General features: G+C 35.0%; 1 protein-coding gene across 1 annotated transcript in view; it reads left to right on the top strand.

The window, feature by feature from the left end:
- Positions 1 to 25,853, top strand: part of l(3)80Fj (lethal (3) 80Fj) — a 64,158-nt gene that overhangs the window by 25,671 nt on the left and 12,634 nt on the right. The window contains exons 13-28 of the mRNA XM_074170437.1: positions 437 to 1,016; positions 4,126 to 4,405; positions 4,457 to 4,661; positions 4,819 to 5,052; positions 5,108 to 5,302; positions 5,366 to 5,612; positions 15,529 to 15,765; positions 16,021 to 16,200; positions 16,250 to 17,024; positions 18,273 to 18,566; positions 19,672 to 20,032; positions 21,703 to 21,945; positions 22,091 to 22,360; positions 22,437 to 22,784; positions 22,958 to 23,151; positions 23,313 to 23,524. Of these exons, the coding sequence (XP_074026538.1) occupies positions 437 to 1,016; positions 4,126 to 4,405; positions 4,457 to 4,661; positions 4,819 to 5,052; positions 5,108 to 5,302; positions 5,366 to 5,612; positions 15,529 to 15,765; positions 16,021 to 16,200; positions 16,250 to 17,024; positions 18,273 to 18,566; positions 19,672 to 20,032; positions 21,703 to 21,945; positions 22,091 to 22,360; positions 22,437 to 22,784; positions 22,958 to 23,151; positions 23,313 to 23,524 (4,855 nt within the window). The remainder of the gene's footprint in view (positions 1 to 436; positions 1,017 to 4,125; positions 4,406 to 4,456; positions 4,662 to 4,818; positions 5,053 to 5,107; positions 5,303 to 5,365; positions 5,613 to 15,528; positions 15,766 to 16,020; positions 16,201 to 16,249; positions 17,025 to 18,272; positions 18,567 to 19,671; positions 20,033 to 21,702; positions 21,946 to 22,090; positions 22,361 to 22,436; positions 22,785 to 22,957; positions 23,152 to 23,312; positions 23,525 to 25,853) is intronic.

The following is a 25,853-nucleotide window of genomic DNA, read 5'->3' as shown; positions in this document are numbered from 1 at the left end:
TAATTTCAACAGAAAAGAAGAAGCTGTGAACTTCAACCGAATATGGAATCCCATTCTAAGAAGTTCAAGAATAGCAAACAGCATGACGGAAGGTAGAAAAGGGTTGACGAATGTTATTGACAAGTTAACATTAATCCAGGTACAGGTATTGGCACACCAAACTACCTGAGTCAACATAAATACGCCTTACGCCACCGTAACATCCAGTCATCAGAGATTATTCAGGATGTATAAACCTCTGAAGAAGCAAGCCACTTACGCCAGCGAAACGTCGAGAAGAAATTCCAAAAATCGACTGCCTTCAAACCCAAAAAAAGAGACTGATTTACCGAGATTTTCTGAGCCAAGCTCAAGTGGGAATCCCTATTGAGTTTATATTATATTGTGATAAATAAAGAAAACTATGGTGAACTAATTCTATTTTTTCAAATTATAGTTGAACAAGATTATCTTGGATTGCATATCCATGATAACTGCAGCGGCTAGGGGAAATCCACTCCAACTATCACTACATTTCAAGAACCTGCTACCATCTTTGCTTCAAGACTTGCAGTCTCCCCTAGCCGCACCACACATCTGCAAGCTTTTTGTCAGCTTAAGGAAGACTGTATTTCCCAAACATTTGGATCACCTTGGTGAACGAATAGCTTGGATAACCCTCAGGCTGATTAAACCCCAATGTGATTTAGATGCCGACTGGGAGTCGGAAGAAATAGGCTATGCCGCGAATCGTGCTGTAACAATGATACATGATGAGACAGTACCCAACAGGATTATAGAAACAAGCTCTCAAAAGCCTTTCACCATACCAACATTTACCTATTCTTTTTCATTACTAAAATACAGCATGATGACTGATTTTGCCAGGAATCACGAAGATTTTATGTTCGCCGCATTACAGATTATTTCAGAACATGCTAAACTTAGGGGAAAGGAGGAAAATGGTGTTATAGATGTTTACCATCCTTGCTACCTACCTACCAGGCAGATTTTCAGTCTTTTAGTGGATACAATAAGTAAGCTAAAATTTCAACAATTCTTTGTCCAATTTTTTTTATGTATTGTATAACTCTTTTTTTTTTGTTTAATCAACGAAATGGGAAAATGGGATGTTACTTTTTGTTAGGATTAAGTTTTACTTTTGTATTTCCGTTGTTTCCATGCACTTATTTGTTGTCAACTTGTACAACAATACTACTTTTGTCAACTTTTGTTGGGTGTTTCAATATGAACCATACCCAAAACTTGTTTAGTTTCTGGTTAATATACACATGTCCACGATTCGCCACCTATATCAATTCAATACTCTCTTTTGGAGAACTTCCATTGTATTTCTTGAGCATCAATTTGTACCAATATACATGTCTTGATGAGTTTTCTCAAACGGCAAAGATCAAAGGCGAGCGTCGTAAATCATTTAAGCGACTAATGGCTATTTCTCGCGAGTTGAATACTAAACTTTTTCAAAAATGAGATTCGTTTGTGAAGAATATCCCTAATGGGAGTGATATCAATAAATATAACAAAAAGCAATTTAAAAAAGCATTCGAAAATTTTTTGTTATTTCATTGATGAAAAATATAAATAAGTGCAGTCAGTGAGAATTCAGATACCTTTAGTATATGAGCTCAGAGTTTGACTGCAACTCCACAAAGATATTTACAACTTTATGTCACAAAGCTGATTACGTTTGTAACTACTCTAGGAGAGGAATTTTTGAAAAATATCAATTTTTTTCCCACATTACAAACTTTTGGTGAGGTATAATCGTTTCGCTTTCCGAGTCCACGTTTTCATTTTTGTTTTTTATTAGAAACTATATATTTTAAAACAAAATGTCAGTTCAACTGTTAAGAACATATTTTGAAGTAGGTAAATTGTCATGAAGGCTTACTTGCAGTTGAAAATAACTGAAACACAGCTTTAAAGTTATGAATTTGCTTAACTATTAGCCTCTAACATACTGATTTATTAGTGAGGTCAACTGTGATTGGTTCGAAATTGTGAATTATGTATCATTTTGCCTAGTTTCCCAACAGAAAAAGGTTACATAATTATCACTTTTTTCAAATGGGATGTTAATTTTTGTTAGGCTCAAGTTTTTATTTTCGTATTTCCGTTATTTCCAGGCAGTTATTTATTGTATTGCCAAACATGCGCCAAATAAAATGACTGTTATAAGAAACCAAGTATAGCTGAGACACCAGTCAATCTAATAATAACACTGATGATCTTCAAACATAACTCAACCTCTGGCGGATGCACCAAACTCCTATGAAGGTTCGAAATAGATGAACACTTCATCTAGCAGACCACTATTATAATCTTCATGTAGTCATTGTTCGCTGTGGTTCAGATGTTGAATCTGGTCATCATTACGCCTTGGTCAAATACGAAACAGACTGGTTTAATTTTGTCTTTAGTCGTGTCACTAAGTGTTCTGGCGATGTATTGAATTTATTGGAGCGTCTGGAGACACCCTTCATTTTGTTTTATGAGAGAGATGATATTGGCGGATCAAGATCTTTAGATGATGTGGTGCTACAGGTTTTTCTGGGTTTTCCTGCAGGTGAAAAAGCAAATGCGCCACTGGAATCAATAAAGTCGCCCCGGAGCGCCAATTAATTTTTGTTGTTGTTTTATAATTTTTCATGATTTGTATTTTGGAACTGTTATCATTATTATCAATATTGTTTTTAGAGGTACTCAACTACAAATCTGCTAGGCCACTCACAAATGACCAAATTCATAACTTTACAATTGTGTTTCAGTTATACAATTGTGCCTTGAAAATTTCCTACTTCAAAATATGTTCTCAAATGTCGAACTCAATCACTGAACCGTCATTTCATTTTGAAATATATAGTTTCTAATGAAAAACATGAACTCGGGAAGTTCAAACGAGTGTACCCTACTAGAAATTTGCAGTGCCAAAAAAAATTTATACTTTTCAAAAGTTCTTCACTTAATAACAAAATACGTAAGCTGATTTTTGGAGTAATTGTTAGATCGCTGAAATTGAGGGTTGATGTTCCTGGTAAATTCACATTGATGATGTTTTTTTTTTCAATTTTTTTAAAACTATTGGAACTATTTGAAGTTGAATTGAAAAAAAATTATATTTTTCGGGTTGTTTCTTGTTATGAAATTTAGTGGTATTTGAACCTTCAGAAATATCCTTCACAAATCAATTTGATTTTGCAATATTCCTGTTATGAGTCCTAGAAAAAGGAAAATATTCTATTTGCGAAAAATGGCCGTTTCTTGCTCGAATAATTTACAACATTCAACCTCACGAGTAATGGCCACATTTCTCACTCATTATAATATACTATAATTCACTTGTATGACTGGTTCAAAAATCAAACCATTTTCTATTTCAGTGTTGATATATGCATCACTTTTTTCACCATTTTCAACTGAACAAATGGGTATATAAAGAAACCAGTTTGATAGATTTTTCAATTCACCTGATCCATGAATGATTTTTTTCCATCACTGCAATTCAGATTCAAAAATGTTTCAGGGAATAACTACATGTTTCATTTCATCACCAGAAATGAAAAAACTTTGTAATTGCGAATGATTTCATCCAGTTGATTAGTCAAAAAGTGTTAAGTAGTACATTATTTCTTCTTCCTTTCTCTATGAATTTAACTTCTTGTTATTTCATCGAAAATATTCGAATAAACTGAAAAATACACGCTTTGCTAGCATTTGACAATGTAGGACCCCGTTTCGTGGTTGCCAATTATCGTTACACTGGAGTTGGCTGTACTGAGTTCTTTTTTAGAATTGGATGTTAAAAAATGCAACAACCATTCATCTGTTTGTATTATGAAACAACTGCATGGATGTTTTTCAGGGATGATAAAATACGTAAATGAATATTGGTATTTCAGTTACATCTCGCGTTACCTATAATTTTTTTATGTTCATAGAAATAATTAACCGATTTCCAATTTATTATTAGTTACTCGTTGTGTTCATCTAAATTTATGTGTTACTGTTAGATAACATATTTTCAGTTCAATTTTAATTTTACAAACTCTGTGTTGTAACTAACTAAGCTTAAGAAATATATCATTTGTGTATTGTTGAATATATTCGGATTTTAAATTCTAGACAACACTTCTGGTAGGATTCAGTCTCAGTGTGAAGCAAGCCTTCTTGAAGTAGCGCGATGTGTGAGTGGTCAGCCAGGGTGTGCTAAAGCAACTTTAGATGAAATTGACGTATTACTGGGTGCTCTACAGAGCCCTGCTGTAGTGGTCAGAGATGCAGCTTTGAGAAGCCTTATAATAGATATTGCTTCACTTCCTAATTCAGAGAGCGACTTTGAAAATAGTTTGAAAGTTTGTAAAAGAGTTTGGATAGCCACCTTCGATGAAAATGAAGAAAATCGGTAAATGCTTTTAAAGTATTTTTAGAAAATGTTCTCTATGCTTTTTTTCAGGCAATTGGCAGAAAAGTTATGGAAATTGGGAAATATGAATTTCCCTGTGAATCTTGCTAAAGAATTAATGAATGATATTGAGCACCCTGTAGAATGTGTTCAGACTGCAGCGGCAAAGGCTTTGACTGCACTTTTAGAAACTGACATTGAACAAGTCGAAAGTATTTTGGAAAGTTTGATGCAGCTTTACAAGGATAGATTAAAGGTTATCAGAATCACTATACCATTTACAAATTATTTGGATTATCTTGGAACATCCATTATCAATTAGATATAGAAAAGGCTAAACAGAAATCAAAATTAAAATTATTGATAGTTTCACCTTTTTACTCGAGTTTCATGATCAGTTGCACCTTTTCCAGATGATTCCTGCCAAAATGGATGAGTTTGGCAGAGAGGTTGAAAAAGCTGTAGATACATGGTTTCCTAGAAGAGGTGTTGCTGTAGCTTTAGCAGAGTTAGCACCACTGATAACGCCTGAACTCATCGGAAATTTGGTACACTTTTTTGTGTTTTCATCACTTGGAGACAGAAACGAAAATGTGAGAAAGGAAATGTTGAATGCGGCCCTGAGGGTGGTTAATTTACATGGAAAGGTTTGTCTTCAACTGAATACAAAACATCAGTATTAACCAGAATCCTTTTTATTAGGAAACAGTTGGTACTCTTTGGCCTGAATTTGATGATTTCATGGGAAAGTCATCGAAGGCATCATCATATGATGCTGTTAAACAGGCAGTTGTGATTCTGATGGGTTGTTTGGCAAGGCATTTAGATAAAGATGATGAAAGAATCAAACCTATTGTCATACGATTAATACAAGCTCTTTCCACTCCATCACAAACGGTATGACTTGAAAAAAAAAACAATGAAAAAGATGTGTCTGATATTATTGACAATACTCTTTAGGTACAAGAAGCAGTATCGAACTGTTTACCTCCCCTAATTCCATCTGTGAAAGATGAAGCTCCAGGCTTTGTGAACAAATTGTTACATCAATTACTAAAAGGGGACAAATATGGTGAACGTAAAGGTGCTGCTTATGGACTAGCTGGTTTAGTGAAAGGTATGGGAATACTTGCCCTGAAACAACATGACATTATGACCAAGTTGACAGAGGCAATTCAAGATAAGAAGAACTATAAACATAGAGAAGGTAAAGGGAATATATTTATTTATATCTACAAGTGTATTTGGGTATCCTGAAAAATATTTCACTAATTATTGAGTTGAGTTCCAAATTATTCAACTAAAACTTCATTGTGAGATTTTTACTGAATAGTTTATGTATTTGTGTACACCTCCGAGTAAGCTATTCTATAGTGAAACACGTTTTGCCGTTTTGTGAAGTGTTATTTGAATACTTCATCGATTTTTATCAAGTATCAGCCAATTCCATCACATGTGTTCTAAATTTCATGGAATTTCAAGTATTTGAAGGTAAAATATATGTGTTGGAGACACAGGATGGGTACAGCAAGCAGGCACCAATATTTGTTTATGTTCTCATAGCAGCGGAACATATTTCTTTGATTCGGGACCATAAATATGCAATAATATAATGAAAATAAAATCATATATATACTTGTATTTTTTTATTAGTAATTAGGGAAATATTTGCTAAAATAGACAAGAAGACACGCTATTTGTAGTTATAGATAGAAAACTTTATGGAAAATGTACAGTTATTGTTGATTCGGACTCAAAAAGTTCTTCTACCACCGGTAAGCAAAGGGTTGGTTTTGAATTTTTTCTCATTCTAACAGTTAATGAGGTGCGAAATAATACAAAATTCAGTCATTTCTTGTAGTTCAACTTGGGAAATTCAGAAAATGAGAAATAAATGAAAAATGTGTAAGAAAAATATATTTTCGATATTTTTACTTGTACTTTACTTTTTTCATTTCTTCCAAATAATCTGTGATGAAGCTCTTCAAAAAAAATTACTACAAGATACTGCTAGAACCGGAAAATGTAAATAAAAATCGTGTTGAAACAAGTATTCTCGGTAAAACAAACAATATATCATAGAATATTATCGTCATACGTCTAAGTTACAGTCTTTGTCACGCACAAGAGTTAAATTACATCGGTATGAAATTATATTTCTATGTTTGGAGAATATTTTCATCATGACAGGCTATTTGTATGTCTAACATACAAACAAATAAAATACATCAATATGTTTTATTGCATCATGAGCCATGATCGCATCTAAAGTAGATATTTTTTTGTCATATATAAATGAACATATTTCCTTTATGGAAATATATCACAATTTATAATAACAAAAAGCCTTATTAGTTGATTTAATTAGTGTCCGACGAAACTGGTTTTTACGACCGAAACCGAAAACGAATTTCAGCAACTGTCTTAGTTTCGGCCGAAACCGAAACTTCCTTACAAAGATCATGTTTTGATGGAAAAATAAAGAAAACGGTATAACAATCAGTAAGTCTTGATTTTTTTTATCTTTAAATCACAACGTTATGCAGTCTTCGACATTTTTACTTATTGACAACCAACATAACAAACCCTTATTTAAGAAAAAATATTAATTGCACCTTGAAAATACTTAAGTTGTTACCTAATATCACAATAGGTACTTAATATTTATGTAATAAACAAAGTAAATCACAAAGTAAGTCACGAGTCATGACATGATTAGGCACGTGGACGCGGCAAAATGTCTTCGTCGCTTATATGAAATTCAACGCGCCGAACATGACCGATTACAGCTCGGGAACTCCCGAATGCAGTTTCGGTTGTAGTTTCGGCAGCTTGGCGACGAAACCGAAACTAAACCGAAACCCGTTTTTTGCCGAAACTCGACCAAAACCGAACTTTCCGTCGGACACTAGATGTAATGCACTCATTCTTATTTATCTTATGTTAAGCAGAATGAAAATCAAAAACATACATTATCAGTCAATTTTAAATCGGTTATACATCAAAATGTGAGAAGCATTGGAAATTGTATTTGACTAGTTCGGACTTCCATTGTCTACTATATAAAATGATTTGAAGTCCCTGAAACAAGTAAAAAAGAATAATTAAAAAAGAATAGCTGAAAATAATAATTATATTAAGCAACAATAAACCTGAATAAAAATTAAAGGAATGAAAAAAGAAAATAATAAAAACGTGTAGAAATTCCAAGTCACGTTAGTTCACGACGTTTCGATTGTTGGTATCTACAATCGTCTTCGGGTGGTGACTGGACTGATTCCTCCGAGAGATGACTATTTATAGGTCGTTGAAATACTTTCACTTTCTCTGCTTTCCATTTTCCGCTTCACTGATTCCGTGAGAGATGACCGTTTTGGCGGGAGTTGGCCATTTTTCGTTTGATGATGGACAACATGTAAGCGGCTTCCTTAAATTTTCTCCTAAACCAATGTTCCTCTCTGTGCAAGATCTCAGCTTGGGACCACTCGATGTTGTGTTGATGGGTTCAAACATTTTTGATGATGTCTAAAAATGATCTTCAGCGGAATGGATACTCCAAAGCGATGGTAGAAAAAACTTTGGCTAAAAGAGAAGCCGTCACAACCAGTGCTTGCACTTCCCTACATCAGAGGATTATCGGAGAGGATAAGAAGAATTGGTTCCAAGTACAACATCAGAACCTGTTTCAGATCCGGTAACACTATCCGTAGCAGCCTCACGAAAACCAGGCCCCCAAACGCGGACTGCGATTCCAAGAATTGCATTTACCGGATACCCTGTGAGTGCGGAAAATCCTATATTGGTGAAACTAAGAGGCCATTGAATGTTCGCATTGCCTAGCACAAGAAGCACACACAGCGAGGAGAAACCAGCAAATCAGGAATAGCAGACCATGTTTGGTCCCAAGCTGAGATCTTGCACAGAGAGGAACATTGGTTTAGGAGAAAATTTAAGGAAGCCGCATACATGTTGTCCAACAACGTATTCAGCCAGGCCAGCGTAGAAATACGAAACATATGGAAACCCATCATCAAACGAAAAATGGCCAACTCCCGCCAAAACGGTCATCTCTCACGGAATCAGTGAAGCGGAAAATGGAAAGCAGAGAAAGTGAAAGTATTTCAACGACCTATAAATAGTCATCTCTCGGAGGAATCAGTCCAGTCATCACCCGAAGACGATTGTAGATACCAACAATCGAAACGTCGTGAACTAACGTGACTTGGAATTTCTACACGTTTTTATTATTTTCTTTTTTCATTCCTTTAATTTTTATTTACTCAATTATTATATTTTTACTTGTAGGTTATTTCACTATCATTTCATTTCAGGTTTATTGTTGCTTAATATAATTGTTATTTTCAGCTATTCTTTTTTAATTATTCTTTTTTACTTGTTTCAGGGATTTCAAATCATTTTATATAGTAGACAATGGAAGTCCGAACTAGTGAAATTCATCACGAAACATTGTCAATCACCTTCAAACAAACATTGGAAATTGTGTTTATGAAATAGTTCATTTTCTGAAAATTAATAAACTAACTGCAACCTTCTGTCGTATTGTCAAACAGTTTGGAGGTATGGCTATATATTGCTATAAAAAATTCTTACAAAATATGTAGAATAAATTCATTAATAAATTGATGGATGTAGCCGTTAATTCGTGGTAGAAGATCATCATACCTTTTTGACATACTTGAACAAATCGTTTTTCTCTCTGAAATACTTGAAAAAAAATAACTCAAGATTAATAGTCGAGCCCCAGAAATAATATGTTGTAAAAATGAGATGATACAATATCAAAATATATCTCAAAGGCTGCCGGAATTCAAAGAAAACTACAAAATAATTTAAAACACTACGATCGTAAGCAGATGTGTTTCGACTCCAAAAATAAATCTGAAACTTCATGCAGATAATCAGACCCAACAGAGAAAACAAACGAAACAAAATTGAACCTCCTTTAAGGATCGTTCAATTTTTTCAACTCATACTAGTTTTTCGATACTACTTACACTCCGTATTTGACGAATAGAAACTTTACAAATAAATCTTATTACCTATACACGTAATAATAATAATAATAACAATGAACTGCACAACCCGATAACCCCGGATGACGTTCAAAAAGCCCTTGTGGGTTCCAAGAACTTTGCTGACCCAGGCCCAGATGGGCTGAACACTTATTGGTGGAAAAAACTACCAAGCACGACGGAGAGCAGCCGATTTCGGATTGGTTCATCAAGAGGCGGACCGTTCTCACCCCCAAAAGCAGAGATTTGTTGATTCCTAAGAATTACAGACCGATGGCATGCGCTTAAATTCGTGTTATATATTTTTTTTCCAGAATTTTATGCACACGAATACTCACCGCAGTTGACCGAGTATTTCGAACGGATATATGAGGAGATAGGGTCAAAGAGAGGAGTTGCTGGATGTAAAGAGAACCTGCTCATTGGTAGATGTGTAACCAGGACCCGATACAGTATAGGCATAACCTCTCTACAGCCTGGATCGATTACCGCAAGGCATTTGATACATCACTTGAGCTCATCTTACAGTTGCTCAGATGCCTTTCGTTACCCGACAGAATAGTGAGATGCCTTGAATAACTCTGGCGGACTCGCTTCACCATAACATCTGGTCAAGTCAGAGTCCAAACAGGGTGGATTATTTTCAGAAGAGGTGTATTTCAGGGCGATTCCCATTCTCTTCTGCATATCACTATTGCCATTATCCGTTGCGCTCAGAAGTACTCGAGGGTATAACTGTGGCACCCCCGGAAACCGGAGGCACAAGGCCCCAATTTATTTTATATGGATAATCTTAAACTTCATGCCACTGGAGAGAAGGATCTTCATTAGTCCTTGAGGGTGGTGGAAGTGTACATGCATGCTGTCGGTATGAAATTCGGGACAGTCAATGGGCAATGATCCATATCAAAAGAGGACGATGCGGGGACTACCGAGAGGATGTGCAGCGCGTAGATGGAAGCATCCTTCATCACTTGGATGCCTGAGAGACGTACAATATTTACCTCGGGGTGGAACAATGCCACTCGAGAGGAGCTGTATCAACTCGACGTAAACACTCGAAATATGATGCATCTCCATAGGAGTTTGCATCCCAAATCGTCCGTTCCTCGGTTGTACTTCACCCGACAACAAGGAGGCCGTGGGCTTTTGACTTTGGAGTATCTACATGACAGAATGGTACTGGATGGAGCCTGTTATGTCGTCAAAAGTTCGGATCCCCGTTTCTGTATGGTCCGCGACTATGAGAGGGCAGGAATTGGAGCATTTCTCTTTAGGGCAGCTGCTCGAGCAGCTAATGATCTCGGATTAGTTTTCGACACTGAATTAGGTGATTGCAACTCTGTCATCAAGTTGGAACCCGTTCAGCAAAAAGCTCATATAAAAGCTGCAGAGATAGATCACTACACTTCTGCGGCAACACAAGGATAAGCCGATGCATGGGGGTCTTCTTAAATAACATTGAAGACCTTGGCTTGTCAAAGAAGTTGACTTTCGCTTTACTCAGATCGAGTGGGCTGAAATCGGAAATTGAGGGGTTCATTATGGCCTGCCGGGATGGTGTCTTCAACACCTTAGTCAACCACATCGCGTGATGGGTACAGAGGTTCCTGAAACAAGGTGCAGGACTTGCCGCGAGGCGTCCGAGACCCTAATGCACTTGCTGTCAGCATGTCCAGCATATGCGGTCTCGGTATATATCCTTAGACATAAGGCGGCCCTAAGAAGGCTTTATTACCACCTACTGCACTCTTACGGTATTGACGAGACACCGGTGTTGCCCTACGCTCCGGGAGATATTGAATCCGTTGTGGGGAACGAGAAGTGCAGAATCTATTGGAACTATTCGTTACCCACCCTCAGGCGCATACAAGCTAATAAGCCTGATGTAGTCCTTCTCGAACATCAGAGCAAGACGATATTTTTTGTGGAGTTTTCAGCTCCTGGCGAGGCAAATATTGTCCTAAAAGGACGAGATTTTCTCTTTGAACTCCGCAGACTTTATCCAGACACTCTGTCAAGATAGTTGTTCTGATTATTGGAGTCCTTGGTAGAATGATACCCTCTCTACTCTCGAATCTCAAAATCATACCGGCTTGCCGCACTAAAGCATAAATCTTAGCTGGACAGATGCAGAAGGCTGCCATTCTTGGCTCACTCCACTAACTCAGGGCGTATGATTCTCGAACCCAATGATCACTTCGCCACGGTGTTGGGAGTGGTCATTGGTTGATGATGCAGGCGCCCCTTTACGAATGTATCGGGGCTTCGGGGGATAGGTCCTCTGACCAGCGCAAAATTCGGTAAAAAACATAATAATAATTATAGATTTTATTGCCCCAAACTGCAAAATATAAAGTGAAATACAAGTAGTGAGTACATATATGTTATCAAGTACGACGGCAAAAGGCAGAGTTTGGTCTTGACGGTAAGCTCAGTTACTGAGAAGGAGCGCTCTTTCAATCAACCCCGTGGGTTTATCAATATTTGACTACACTGAACAATAATCAAACTTGACTTTATTTCACTGTTGATACAACAAAACACTTGAATAATACTTCAGCTATCATTCAAATGTCTATCGCCTTATTAGATCACTCCGCGTACCGCACTGTCACTGAAACTATCGACTATGTCGATAGGCGCGTGGTAGCGTTTATATTTGGCAATCAAGGGTGATAGAAACTTAGTCGGAATTCCATCGAAGCCGGTGGCATTATTCTCGCCACGTTCAGAACGGCCGCGAACATCGAATATTCGCGAAACGTCGCGCCAAAAAGGTGGTCAAAAATAATTTATTGTAGTTTATGACTTTATATCTCCTTTTTTTCAATCTAATGTGATTACTAACAATAGGGTCGTGACGGTTGGAAGTTTACGGCGTTGTGGTCGGCGAGTCTTGGCCTACACCTGCAAATATAAAGGAGATGTTTCCTAGTGACCGGTCCATCTTACTGGAAAGGACAGGATGGACGATAAACTAGGAGGACAACGACTCGGGAGGACGTACAATGGGTCATATGTGGCCTAAGTGCCACATGTATACACTCACCCTCCCTAATATACATATACATATATGCCTTCTGTTGAACTTTCTACATGTCCTGCTGATGATTCTATCACACTGTCCAAAAATAATTATCAAATTCATAAGAACTTCGTTTGAATAGTTTTGTTCCATCGTACATATATTTTTAGCAATTTACCCAAGCAGCAATGTATTTACAAGCGGGCATATGAAATGAAATAAAAACTGTTATTTTATTTATTAAATTTATAAATTAGGTAATAACATAATGTTTTGGAATAGAAAGACTAATTTGTATTAGTAATACATGAAACTTATCCTATGTTAGTAGAAACAAATAACCGACGGATTCTGCGTCAATGCCCTGAGATCCGGTTGAGTCTTGATTGTTTTTCAAGAAACAGCTCTCTGTGCTATTGCTTGCAAGCCATTTGTGTTTGTAAACAATTTTATAACTATTCATACAATTTTTGAATTCAGTCAACTTCTCAGAGGAGTACTTTGTGATTCAAAATTTTTTTTCTGAAAATCTCTAAATTTTGAATCGAACTCTTTTTCCAAAATATGTTAGAGAAGAGAGATAATTGCGGGTTTTTTCAGAAAAAACAATGTAGAAGTGGCATTGAGACCACATGCCAGGTTATCTCATTTTCTTTTCAATGCCAAAGATAAGGTGGACAAGTTGGAGAAATCTGGAGTTTATAAGCTTAAGTGTCTGGAGTGTAATAGTGTTAATGTGGGACAATGTGGCCGAAATTTCCAAAAACGGTATGCTGAACATGAAAGGTCCTTCAACTAGGAAAAAATGAGTCGACGTTTTCAAACCATTCCTTGGCATGTAACCACAAGTTTCCGAATTTTAACGATACGGAAATTTTACACTATGCAAGGAAGGGTTACAAAGTCAATCATTTAGAATCCTTGAAAATTCACAAGCATAAACATTGCGGGTGCTTTCCTGTTGAATGATCAAATCGATTTATTTTACTCACCGGTTTTTAAATTGGCACATCCGCATTGTAAACTGTAAATTTACATACTCAATAAGGGCTAATGTAATGAACCATTGTTAGTTTATTGTATAAGTTTGAAAATGTCCGTGGTGTGTCAGATTTATTAGTCAAAATGGCGGCTATTGAACAATGATATTCATTAAGTTCATGTACTTGTATTGGTATTTCTACTTGTTTATTTTTACACTTTCCTCGAAAATCATTTATAATAGACCAAGTCTCTTCAGCTCTATTACTTGATTGAGTATTCCTTTTTTGATAAAAGTTACATTTTGCATAATTCATCAGTTTCTTATAAATGTTTCTGCATTGTTTGACATAGTTATGAAATGCTGTGTTATTTGTGACTTTTTTAATGTAGTTAAGCGATCATAGATAATTAGATAAGATTTTTATGCCTTTGCTAAGCCAATGCTTTTTTTATTGCAATTTCATCTTTTGATGGGGAAAGGAGTTGTTAAAAATGGACCAGAGCTGATTATAAAGTTTGAAGAGGATCAATAACTTCCTGAGTATGTTCCCAATTTGTTTGACAGCAGTTTAAATATAACCTATTATAGTTTGCTGTACTGTATCTAGCATACTTGAACTTTTTACCTTGTTTTGTAGAATTGATGTTAACACTGAAGTGAATAGATTCATAACTTGAAATTATTGTGAATGTTGCTAGATACATAATCAATAATCGAATTACTATGTTGTGTTATAAGAGTTGGAATGTTAATATGCATTTTCAAGTTAAAATAAGTTAGTAGATTCATCAGCGACTGTGTTGAAATTGATTCAACTTTGTCAACCCCAGTAAGAATAATATTTGACTTAGAAGGAATTTCATTAACCAATGATTCGAGTTGAGAAAGGAAGGTGTTGATGTCAGAAGAAGGTTATTTATAAATACATGAAATATAAATATTTATCTTTTTGAATATACTTCAGAAAGCTCAAAAATGTTTTCAAGAAGCGAATGGTTGTATTTATCACAATATTAAAACCTCAGTTCATTTCTCACGAAATCTTTCACTAATATAATAGTCCCACCATGAGATGAAATGGTTCTGCAATACTTAGATAATATACCATAATTGTGGACGAATATTAACTCATTTTGTATAATTATAAATTATTCACTTTAAACTGGGAAGTATACCTATAATTTCAGAAATGCTGCGATTAAGCCATGTCTCAATGAAGGAGATCGTCCCCCTACTTTTTATCAATTTATAACATCACTTTTTGGCTTGCAAGAACATTGAAACTACGTTTTTGAACTCATCAATAACATATTTGAGATTTTGGAGGAAGGCAATGTTGAAAGTGGACTTTTTCTTGACTTATGTGAGGTCTTTGGCTATATACATTTTGATATACTTGAAATTTTGGAACCATACCGATTTATTCTGCAAGAAGCTGACCAAGGCCTGCTATGTTTTGTGTAAACTAATAAAGATTCCCAATACTAATATAGCCAGAATATTCAAGTTTGATCTGAGAGGGTATTCTGGTGGTAGTGATGTTTTTTATTTCAATCGGAATCTGTAGAATAAGCAGAATTACTTACTGAAGAAACACAAATTGTAGGAAAAAAAGCCGCTACTACTAGCAGTGCTTATTTATGAATACATTAAATTTGTTTATAAACATAGGAACTATTCTGAACCTTTTGAAATACAACTCTCATATGGTATAAGACACAATTAAATTACAAGGCACCATGTTTCCATCCGTCATGTATAGAAAAAAGGTGATTTGTATTTGTATATTCATAACAATGCAATAAACTATTACCGTGAAAGTAATATAAATGTCAACAGAATGTCATTGGATATTGGACCTCATTCAGTAGGTTTGGTGTTCATCCGAGTTGCTTGTATATTGTTTTTATTTATTTTAGTCGCATTATTACTATTATTATCAGTTAGACACTACTAGGTGTCAGTGATATAAATTAAAGGCTCTGAAAAAGCGAATTTCTTAATAAGTGAAAACATAGTTTACCTTGTCCAATTCTATTTCAATATCACAATATTTTTTAAAACAAATTTGTTTCAGGTGCTCTTTTTGCTTTTGAAATGTTATTTCAAATGTTGGGAAAATTATTTGAACCCTATATTGTCCATGTTTTACCACATTTATTACAATGTTTTGGCGATACAAGTCACTACGTTCGTACTGCAGCTGATGATACTGCCAAAGTTGTAATGAGTAAACTTTCTGGACATGGTGTCAAGTTAGTTCTTCCTTCTCTTTTGGATGCTTTGGAGGAAGATTCTTGGAGAACCAAGACTGGTAAGAGGAGTAATGATTAAAAAAATATTGATTTTATTATTTACATTTACATACATATTATGTATTTGAAAATATATTTTATTTTCTACGAACTCTAAGTTAAAGTTGAGTATCCATTCAACAATGGTAAATAATGGAAATAAAGAAATTTTTGGTTCCTTTTCAAACAAGAAATTGGTTACTATGAACTTGTGAAACTCTTATTGATCGAACAAAATATTTGAGTCATTCATCATGAGACCTTTATTCATGTAGGATCTGTTGAACTATTGGGTGCAATGGCATATTGTGCCCCGAAACAATTATCCTCCTGCCTTCCAAGTATTGTACCGAAACTGATAGAGGTATTGAGCGATTCTCACATGAAAGTTCAGGAAGCTGGAGCAGCAGCTTTGAAAGTTATTGGTTCTGTTATCAGAAATCCGGAAATTCAAGGTAATTTTCAAGTACCGATAAAAACACAAACTTATTTTGATCATTTTAGCGATTGTACCAGTTCTTCTAAAAGCCCTCCAGAATCCATCCAATAGAACCTCAATCTGTCTGCAAACACTCTTAGATACTCAGTTTGTTCATTTCATTGATGCTCCGTCTCTAGCTCTTATAATGCCAGTTGTTCAACGGGCATTCATGGATAGATCTACGGAAACTCGCAAGATGGCCGCCCAAATCATTGGCAATATGTATTCGTTAACCGATCAGAAGGATTTGATGCCATACTTGCCCACCATCATACCTGGCTTGAAAACTTCCCTATTGGATCCAGTACCGGAAGTTAGATCAGTGAGTGCTAGAGCTTTAGGAGCCATGGTGAGAGGAATGGGTGAATCGAGCTTTGAAGATCTGCTTCCTTGGCTTATGACTACACTCACTTCTGAAACCAGTTCTGTGGATCGGTCTGGTGCTGCTCAAGGGCTCTCAGAAGTCGTTGGAGGACTTGGTGTAGAAAAACTTCATAAGCTCATGCCAGAAATCATTAGCACCGCTGAACGTACTGATATAGCTCCTCATGTGAAAGATGGCTACATAATGATGTTCATTTACATGCCGGTGGTATTTACCGAAGAGTTCACACCTTATATTGGACAGATTATAAATCCGATTTTAAAAGCTCTAGCAGATGAGAACGAATATGTTAGAGATACAGCTCTCAAAGCAGGTCAACGAATTGTAACGCTTTATGCAGATTCAGCTATTTTACTGCTATTGCCGGAGCTGGAAAAGGGATTATTTGATGATAACTGGAGAATACGATACAGGTAAAAATAGATTTGTAATGCTCATAAAACACTGGACTAATAGATTTTAATTTTCTATGGAAATATTGTAAATAGAGAATGAATCACACTTGTTTCATTTTCCTACTAAAATATATTTCCTCAATGTCACACAATATTTCACTTATTTAATTCACTATCTGGCTATTTCTAGTACATTGCTTGCTGCATATTTATTATTTGGCACAGAACTTTTCTTCAATAGCCTAGGATAATTTATATCAAATATGGTTGGTCTTTCCATGGATTTGTCTTCCAGGGTGTTTGAGGAGAAATTTTAGCAAAACAATGCTGACCTACGGCCGGACGATCAATTTTCACTTCATATCGTCCAACCTGTGCTAGGAATTGTATGTTGAAAGCTAAGATCCCATTAATCCTCAGCTTGTCAAGTTTTTTCTGCTGAGGGTTGTGGTTTGTAAGGGGCTAAAGCTTGTTAATGTAAAAACAAAAACAGTATGTCTTGTCTATACATGTCTAGAGTATGTCTACACTTGATACCTATATTGAAAACTATACTCTTCAACTCAGTGTAAGCTTGCAATAACTGAAATTATAAAATACTTTTTTTGGGCATAAAAATTGTTATCTCAACACGTTTTATTCATAATTTGTTACTCCATTTTTATTGAATTGTCAAACTTTTTGATTATAACGTATTCACCTCTCTTTTCTGTAAATTAGTAAATTGGTTTTTTTCTTCCTTTTCAGTTTTCCTATAAATGATACTTGTACCTGTTTGGGCCAATGTAATGTTTTTCATCTGTTTTTTTTCTACTTATTAATGTTCCCTATTTGGGATCGAACCTACAAGGGTCGTTAGAACTCCTTCCTGTGCTATCAGCTTTTGAAATTCATTGTCCCAGGATGTTGAAGTCCTTCATAAAAAGCTTTGCAATGAAGATTAAGTTATGTAGTTGTGAGTGCTCATAAATTTCTTTTTAGGATTCCATCTGATTAGCATTCCATTGTCTACAACACATATGGGATTTTGAAATGCACGAAAAGGTTTCTTGAAGAATTTGAGAAAATTCTTATTGAAGTGAGAAACTAATATAAGAGTTATGTAAACTCAAAATAAATGTGAAAATAAGAAACTACTTACGCAACAAATATCTTGTTACATATTATTGAACTGTTGAAAACTAAGACAAATTGATCAGTAGGTCAATTTGTCTTAGTCTTATTGAAACACATTCAAAGTATTTGAAAAAAATGCTTTTCTTTTAGCTCTGTACAGCTTCTTGGTGATCTTCTCTACCGGATATCAGGTGTTACAGGAAAAATGAGTACTGAAACTGCCAGTGAAGATGATAACTTCGGTACAGAACAATCCCATATGGCAATTATTAGATCTCTTGGTGCTGAACGTCGTAATCGTGTATTAGCTGGTCTTTATATGGGACGGTCGGATGTTGCATTGATGGTCAGACAAGCTGCATTGCATGTGTGGAAGGTGGTTGTAACAAATACTCCTAGGACCCTCCGAGAAATATTGCCAACTCTTTTCAGTCTTTTACTTGGGTAAGTTGAAAAGCCAAAACCATTTTGGAAGGAACTAATTACTAGTTTCTTTATAAAATAATATCTGATTTGAATAGGTTTGTAGTTGATTTTGAAGTAGAAATTTGAAAGTTAAATAGTTCTGATCTAGCCATTATTTTTTTTATTTATATCCTTTGATACGTTAACAACGTATAGGACATGTCAGTACAACACGTTAAAATAGTATAAAGAAAATAAACATACATAAAGATAAAATATCTCAGTAGTTTGTTTCAAAGTATAAAAATGTATAAAATATAAAGAAAAAAAAACAAGATTAGTCAAAATTGGATGTATAATAAAATAATAAAATCTGGATGAAAGTCTGGACCGCAATCAGCTAAAGTCGTCTAAAAGGAATTCACTGACACTGTAATAAGCCTTATACAGGAGCAAATTTTTAACTTCTCTTTTAAATGACATCAAATTCATGGTTTTAAAGTGATCAGGTAGGCGATTGAATAATTTTATTCCCATATATTTGGGTGACTGTTCAAATTTAGAGGATCTGTGTCTAGGAATACTAAACAATTTTCCATTTCTGGTTGAGTAACTGTGGTAAGAAGAATTTGTGTTATATTTTGTTAAATTATCGTGGATGTATAGTAAGCATTTAAATATGTAAATACAAGGGAATGGCAGGATTTGATATGATATGAAGTGCTGTTTGCACGATTCTCTCCATTGGATATCAAATAATTTTTTGATAATTTTTTTTTTGGGAAATAAAAACCCTATCTTTGTTGGTGGCATATCCCCAAAGAACCACATTGTAGCTTAAATGACTGTAGACCAAGCTGTAATTCATTTGTTACATTATTACTTCGAAAGACTTTTATTAAATATTACTGAAGTTTTATCCCAATACCAAACTGTCATTTTTAACACCTCGATACGTGTTTCGATCACCAAGTGATTATCTTCAAGAGGAAGATGGTCACTTGGTGATCGAAACACGTGTCGGGGTGTTGAATAAAACGTTTGAGATAATACTCCAGTAATATTCATTACTACACTAAAAATTCCAAACAGTGCATCACAAGAATATCATTTGAAATGCTTCAGGGATATTGTTGATTTTCAGGTGTTTAGCCAGTGACAGTTATGATAAACGACAAGTCGCTGCAAGAACTTTGGGAGATTTAGTTCGAAAATTAGGTGAAAGGGTCTTACCTGAAATCATTCCAATTTTAGAGCGCGGGCTACAATCTGATCGAGCTGATCAAAGACAGGGAGTATGCATTGGCCTTTCAGAGATAATGGCTTCCACTTCCAAAGACATGGTTCTTACTTTCGTAAATTCATTGGTGCCAACAGTAAGGAAAGCCTTGTGTGATCCTCTTCCAGAAGTCAGACAGGCTGCAGCTAAAACATTCGACAGCCTGCATTCAACAGTAGGAGCTAGGGCACTTGATGATATTTTACCTACCTTACTGAATCAACTGGTAAGATATTTGAAAACTCATATTTTTGTTTTGTACTAGGATCTGTGTCTTTGAGACCAAGAAAAGAAGTTATGAAAAAAATGTGGATCAAGATTGGGGTTTTATATGAAAGTATGTTAGGTTTTCAATAAACATATATTGTCCCTTACTGTTAAAATTCATGAACTGCATGGTTCATTACTGTCTGGAAATGGTTTTATAATTTCCGTTGTTATTGAATTGAATCACTTCAAAACAGAATTGTTTAATACAACTCATTGAAGAATTTTTGAAAATTAGTGAATCTTATGCTGTGCAACAGCTGGCCCAGACAGAACTGAAACTAAATGGTATATGCTTTTATAATTAATAATCATGTAATAAAATAAGTTCTGATTATATCAATAAGTAGAAAAATTAAAATGACATGTACATTAACATCATAACTCATTTAATATCGCCGTGTGAGTGTATTAATAGTTTTTTCGATTTGGTTTCATTTCTTTTTTAGAGTTTTGCAATTCATTTTCGTATGGAGATCAAGTAATGAGAACTTAGCAGTCTTTCTGCCTCGGTTAGTAGTTTTCCTAGGTGCTATTTTTGGTACTTGTTCATAATATACAGATGGTGTTTTATTCTCGTTTTTTGAAGAAGAGACACAATCATTGGCCTTAGCCTTTACATCACTCATAACAAGTTCGTTTATGGTGGGTGTCAGTTAACAGGTTCATTTTCTATTGCAGAAGCCGAAGGTGAAGTGGTTGGCTCTGGTGTAATATTTTCTTGATTGGGCATATTAACTTCTTGCTCATTATCCATATAAATAAAATCATGATATCTAAAAACATTTCTATTAACAGGATGTAATCCTGTCTCACGAAAACCACTGACAGCTATCTCAGCTTTGAGTACGTAGATATGTGTGTCTAAATACTTCCATCATATCGTATTATTAGTGGGCATGATATTATTTCATCAGAAACATATTTTTTTGTGGTCTCATGAATGACTTATTCATTAGTTGTATTTTGTGCCTGGAATGTGGAGGGATTGATAGTAAGTGGACATGATTTTTTTTACAAGGTCTATCAATTTAAGATATCTTGTATGACTTTATGGTCATTTAGAATAAGCAATACCGGAGATTCTTCAGTGGGTTTTACATATTTAATAAAATGTTGAAAACACTTTGTAAATGAGTTTGGATCGAGCCTAGAGGGTGACATTCATGTATGGCACTGGGAGTAGCACCTTTCATCAAAAGTGGGTGACTTCTTTTTCTTGGGAATATAATATAATAACATAATTGAATAGAACTGGCCGATACTTGATGAAAATCCATATTAAAACTAATTAATACAGTTTATTGTATGATTTTCACTATAAAGGGTTTTACAAAAATCGCTACCCGTGTTTGCTATACAATAGCGTCCTCAAGCGTGAACTATGTGGACATATGTGGATTTTTTTTTCCATTCTGGAAACTATTTTTGTGTTCCTTATTGCGGGCTTTGAATGTTCTTCCAGTTTGACCTATATAAAACATCGGACATATAATATAGGAACACACAATAACACACACCACTATTGAGAAAAAAGTCTCATTCCGAGAATAGATTTGGTAGTATTCATTGAGATGTTCCATCTAGTATTTCTATGCCATTGTACAGCAAAATCATTCTATTTTTCAGAATCATGAGGATCCCAATGTGGCAGAATGGACATTAGACGGATTAAGACAGGTTATGTCAATCAAATCCCGAGTCGTATTACCTTACTTAGTGCCCCAATTGACTGCACCCCCTGCCAATACAAAAGCGTTGGCAATTTTGGCAACTGTGGCTGGAGATGCATTGAATAAATACCTACCCCGGATTCTGCCTGCTCTTCAGACAGCTCTAGCCTTATCCAGAGGTACTCCTGCTGAAGCAGAGGTGATATGAAATTTTAATGAAATACAATAACATTTTTAATGATACTTTCCCTTCAATTCCCAAATATAAGTATTTTTTTTTCATTGACATTGTTCAAATTTAAATGATATATTATGACAATAAGTTTGTGATTTTGATATTCCAGCAAATGGAGTATTGTCATTCAGTTGTGTTGTCAGTAGTGGATGAGGTAGGGGTTAGGACAATTATTGATACAATGTTGGAAAATTCAAGAACTGATAATCCTGATCAAAGAAGGGCAGCAGCTACGTTATTATGCGGTTTTTGTGCCAATTCAAAAGCTCAGTATTCTGCCTATATTCCTCAGTTACTAAGAGGACTCATTCACCTCTGCACTGATTCTGATAAGGATGTCCTGCAGATGTCCTGGGAAGCACTGAACGCCGTTACAAAAGTATGATACACAATAATAGAAACATTTTTCGAAGTTTGCAATCAGTGAAATTGATTTTGGTATTGAATTTTTGTAGACTCTGGAACCAAAACAGCAAGCCACTTATGTATCAGATGTTCGTCAAGCTGTCCGTTATGCAATGTCGGACATGAAAGGTACATCTGACCTTTTGCCAGGATTCTGTTTGCCGAAGGGAATTGCTCCAATTCTTCCCATTTTTCGGGAGGCAATCTTAAATGGAGATGGAGATGAAAAAGAGACAGCGGCTCAAGGTCTGGGTGAGATTATCAAGGTTACCAGTGCATCAGCCTTGCAACCAAGTGTTGTTGCTATTACTGGTCCTCTTATCAGAATTTTAGGAGACAGGTTTAGTGCTAATGTTAAGACTGCTGTTTTGGAAGCTCTGGCCATTTTGTTAGCTAAGGTATGTTTCCATCTATTCTATACATTGTTGACATACAGTTATTTGCAAAGTGTTGAATTTGATTTCTGTTGATGTATTGACTGAATGAATAAGTGAGAAAATACTAAACAATTTCGAAATCTTGAAATCAGTTTGTACTGTATATGTCATATATTTGATTTTTAAAATTTCAGGTTGGAATAATGCTGAAACAGTTTCTGCCGCAGCTACAAACCACATTCGTTAAATCATTGAATGATCCTAATCGATCAGTTAGGTTGAAATCTGCTACAGCTTTGAGTCATCTTATTGGAATCCACCAAAGAGCAGATCCACTTTTCACAGATTTACATAATACAATAAAAAATACGGAGGATATAACAATTAGGCAAGTATACACACAAATCTTGACTTTTATTCCATAATGCTGAGTTCTATTAACAATGATTGTGTCATTGTTAATCAAGGAAAATAAAGCGATACTTTTTATTTTCCTCAAATTCACTGTTGTACATCTTACATTTCTAAGAGATGATTATGACATTTTAGGGAAACTACTTTACATGCACTGAGAGGTATTATAACACCAGCTGGTGATAAAATGTCTGAACCTGTCAAAAAGCAAATACATACAACATTGGTAACATATTTAGGAGTACCAGAAGATTCTGTTAGAAGATGTGCTGCAGGTTGTTTGGGGGCTATGTGCAAATACCTCTCACCTGAGCAGTTGGATACCACATTAAATGAGTATATTTTGTGTAAGTAATAAGTAATATTTATTTTATGAAAGTTTAGGTGAAAACACCTTACCCTTGCCTCTCATGTGAACCTACGACTTTGTAGGTACATGTGGCAGATCAAACAAAACAAAAAACAGATGTGGCAGATCAACAAAAAAAAACAACTAACCCAGCTTTCTGCGCGTGTATCTGCTACACGTACCTATGAAGTCGTAGGTTCACGTTAGAGCCAAGGGTGAGCTGTTTCACCTAAACTTGAGCATGTCATATGCACCTCTCCAGAAGATACTTATTTATTATTCTGACTCCCATGTGTTTGTGAAGTTGTTTCCGGACTTAGTCTGCAGATGACACAGTGGTACATCCTATTAAACCAACTGCAGATAGAGCTTATGACTAGTTGGAATTAATTTTGTTTGTTTGATGTTCGGTATATTTAGACGGTTTACTTCGTCTGAAATACCTCTTCCGGTACTGATGAGGAGTTAGTACTCCGAAACCGTTGGTCGTTCCGACCAAAAGAAATAAATTTCTGCTTTTCATATACAGGAAGTTACTTGCGCCTAGAACAGCCTATTTCTAAACTTCACCAGAAGATGGCTAATGAGACTACCGAAATGTGATTATGAATATATGTTGTGACAAATTCTGTAACCAACCTAATTTCATGACCCATTGAACAGTGAGATTACCATATCTATGGTGTTCTTCAGGGTTCATTCCTTGATTCACTTATGTTCTTGACAACCTGACAAAGTCAATTATGTACAATCCAAAACAATGTTCAATCATCTTCCAGTACATATTTGTTTCATAACTGTAGATATACATTCTAGAAGGGCTGTGAAACACTTAATGCCAAATAAAGTTTATTACATGCTACAAGAAAATTATTGCGTTTCTTGTAGAAAGTCGAATTGAACTATTTTAAGTTGTAATGATTACCACTCATTTATGAACCTATGATCTAAAATAATCAAGAAAACATATACTAAATGAAGTGAAAGTGATTATGATCTGAAATTAAATCTGTATTTGAGGTAGGAATTCCTAATGTACCAATCTTCATTAAAATAGAAGTAAAAAAAAATGATAAACCTATTATTATTCTTGAAAATAAGTGTACAAATGTATATAAATATGTGTAGAAATTTGAAAGTGCTTTGAAAGTTAAAGAAACGGAAAAATATTTCAATATTCAGTTCATTTTTGAAACTAAAAGTTGTTGAACCTTCAATGTTCTGAGGGAGTTCATTGAAATTATTCAGTCTGCCTAAAAACAATGATATCATGGTTTGGTTCTCGACATGTGGAATTCATTAATAGTCCTAGTATATTGTAACTTTGAATTTGCTTAATATAAGTAATAAAGAAATCGAAGTAATTTGGTAATGAATTCTTCCTGATTTTGGTGGATGAATGTTATTGACAAATGAAATAGTTTTTGAGTTGAACTATACCAATTCAGGGTAGTTAACATAATTGAGATGGTTATATCTTATTCACCCCCCCTTGTCAGCAAAAGTAAGCAAAACTCTCACCTCCTTCCCATACTTACATAAATATTGTTATATGCTTTTTTTAATTTTTCAATCAATATAATTTTTGATACATTAGATGGGCAAAAAATTATAAAAGACAACTTAGAAATAGCACAAAGTTTTAATCACTACTTTATTGAAAGCATTCACAGTATAGTTCATAGTATAAATATTAATGAAGACTGGACCAACTTAAATAATAATATATACATGCCATTCGATAAATTTGAAGTACTCACAATGCCTCACTTACGAAAAATAATCCGCGGCATGAACAATAAATTTTCTATTCATGAAATATTGAACTGTAGGATGCTAAAGGAGATATTTGAAACTATAGGACATGCTATTCTAAATTTCGTTAATACATCGTTAACTACTGGTGAAATTCCACAAAGTTTGAAAATTAGCACTATTGTACCAATTCAAAAAGTTCCTAATACCAATAAAGCTGATGAAGTTTGCCCAATCAATACATTACCACCTATCGAAAAATTACTCGAAGTGGCTGTATACGATCAGTTATTACATCATGTTGAGTCAAATTGTATTTTAATGAATAATCAGTCAGGATTTCGAAAACAGTTTTCATGCGAATCCGCGTTACAATTAACTTTATGCCATATAAAAACTCAATTGGATAATAAGAAATATGTAATTATTGTGTTCCTTGATCTGAAGAGAGCATTCGAAAACACTGATCGTAAAATATTGTTGGTTAAACTCAAGCAATATGGGATAAGGGGCAAGGTATATCAATGGCTAAATAACTACCTCCAGCAACGTAGCCAAAGGGTACGTTTCAA

Source organism: Leptinotarsa decemlineata, unplaced genomic scaffold, assembly GCF_025532065.1.
Source record: "Leptinotarsa decemlineata unplaced genomic scaffold, Ldec_3_MD MMD2_P_RNA_scaffold_9, whole genome shotgun sequence".
In the NCBI taxonomy this organism is placed as follows: domain Eukaryota; kingdom Metazoa; phylum Arthropoda; class Insecta; order Coleoptera; family Chrysomelidae; genus Leptinotarsa; species Leptinotarsa decemlineata.
Note: the sequence above shows the minus strand (reverse complement) of the source record. Positions and strands in the feature narration are given on the sequence as shown.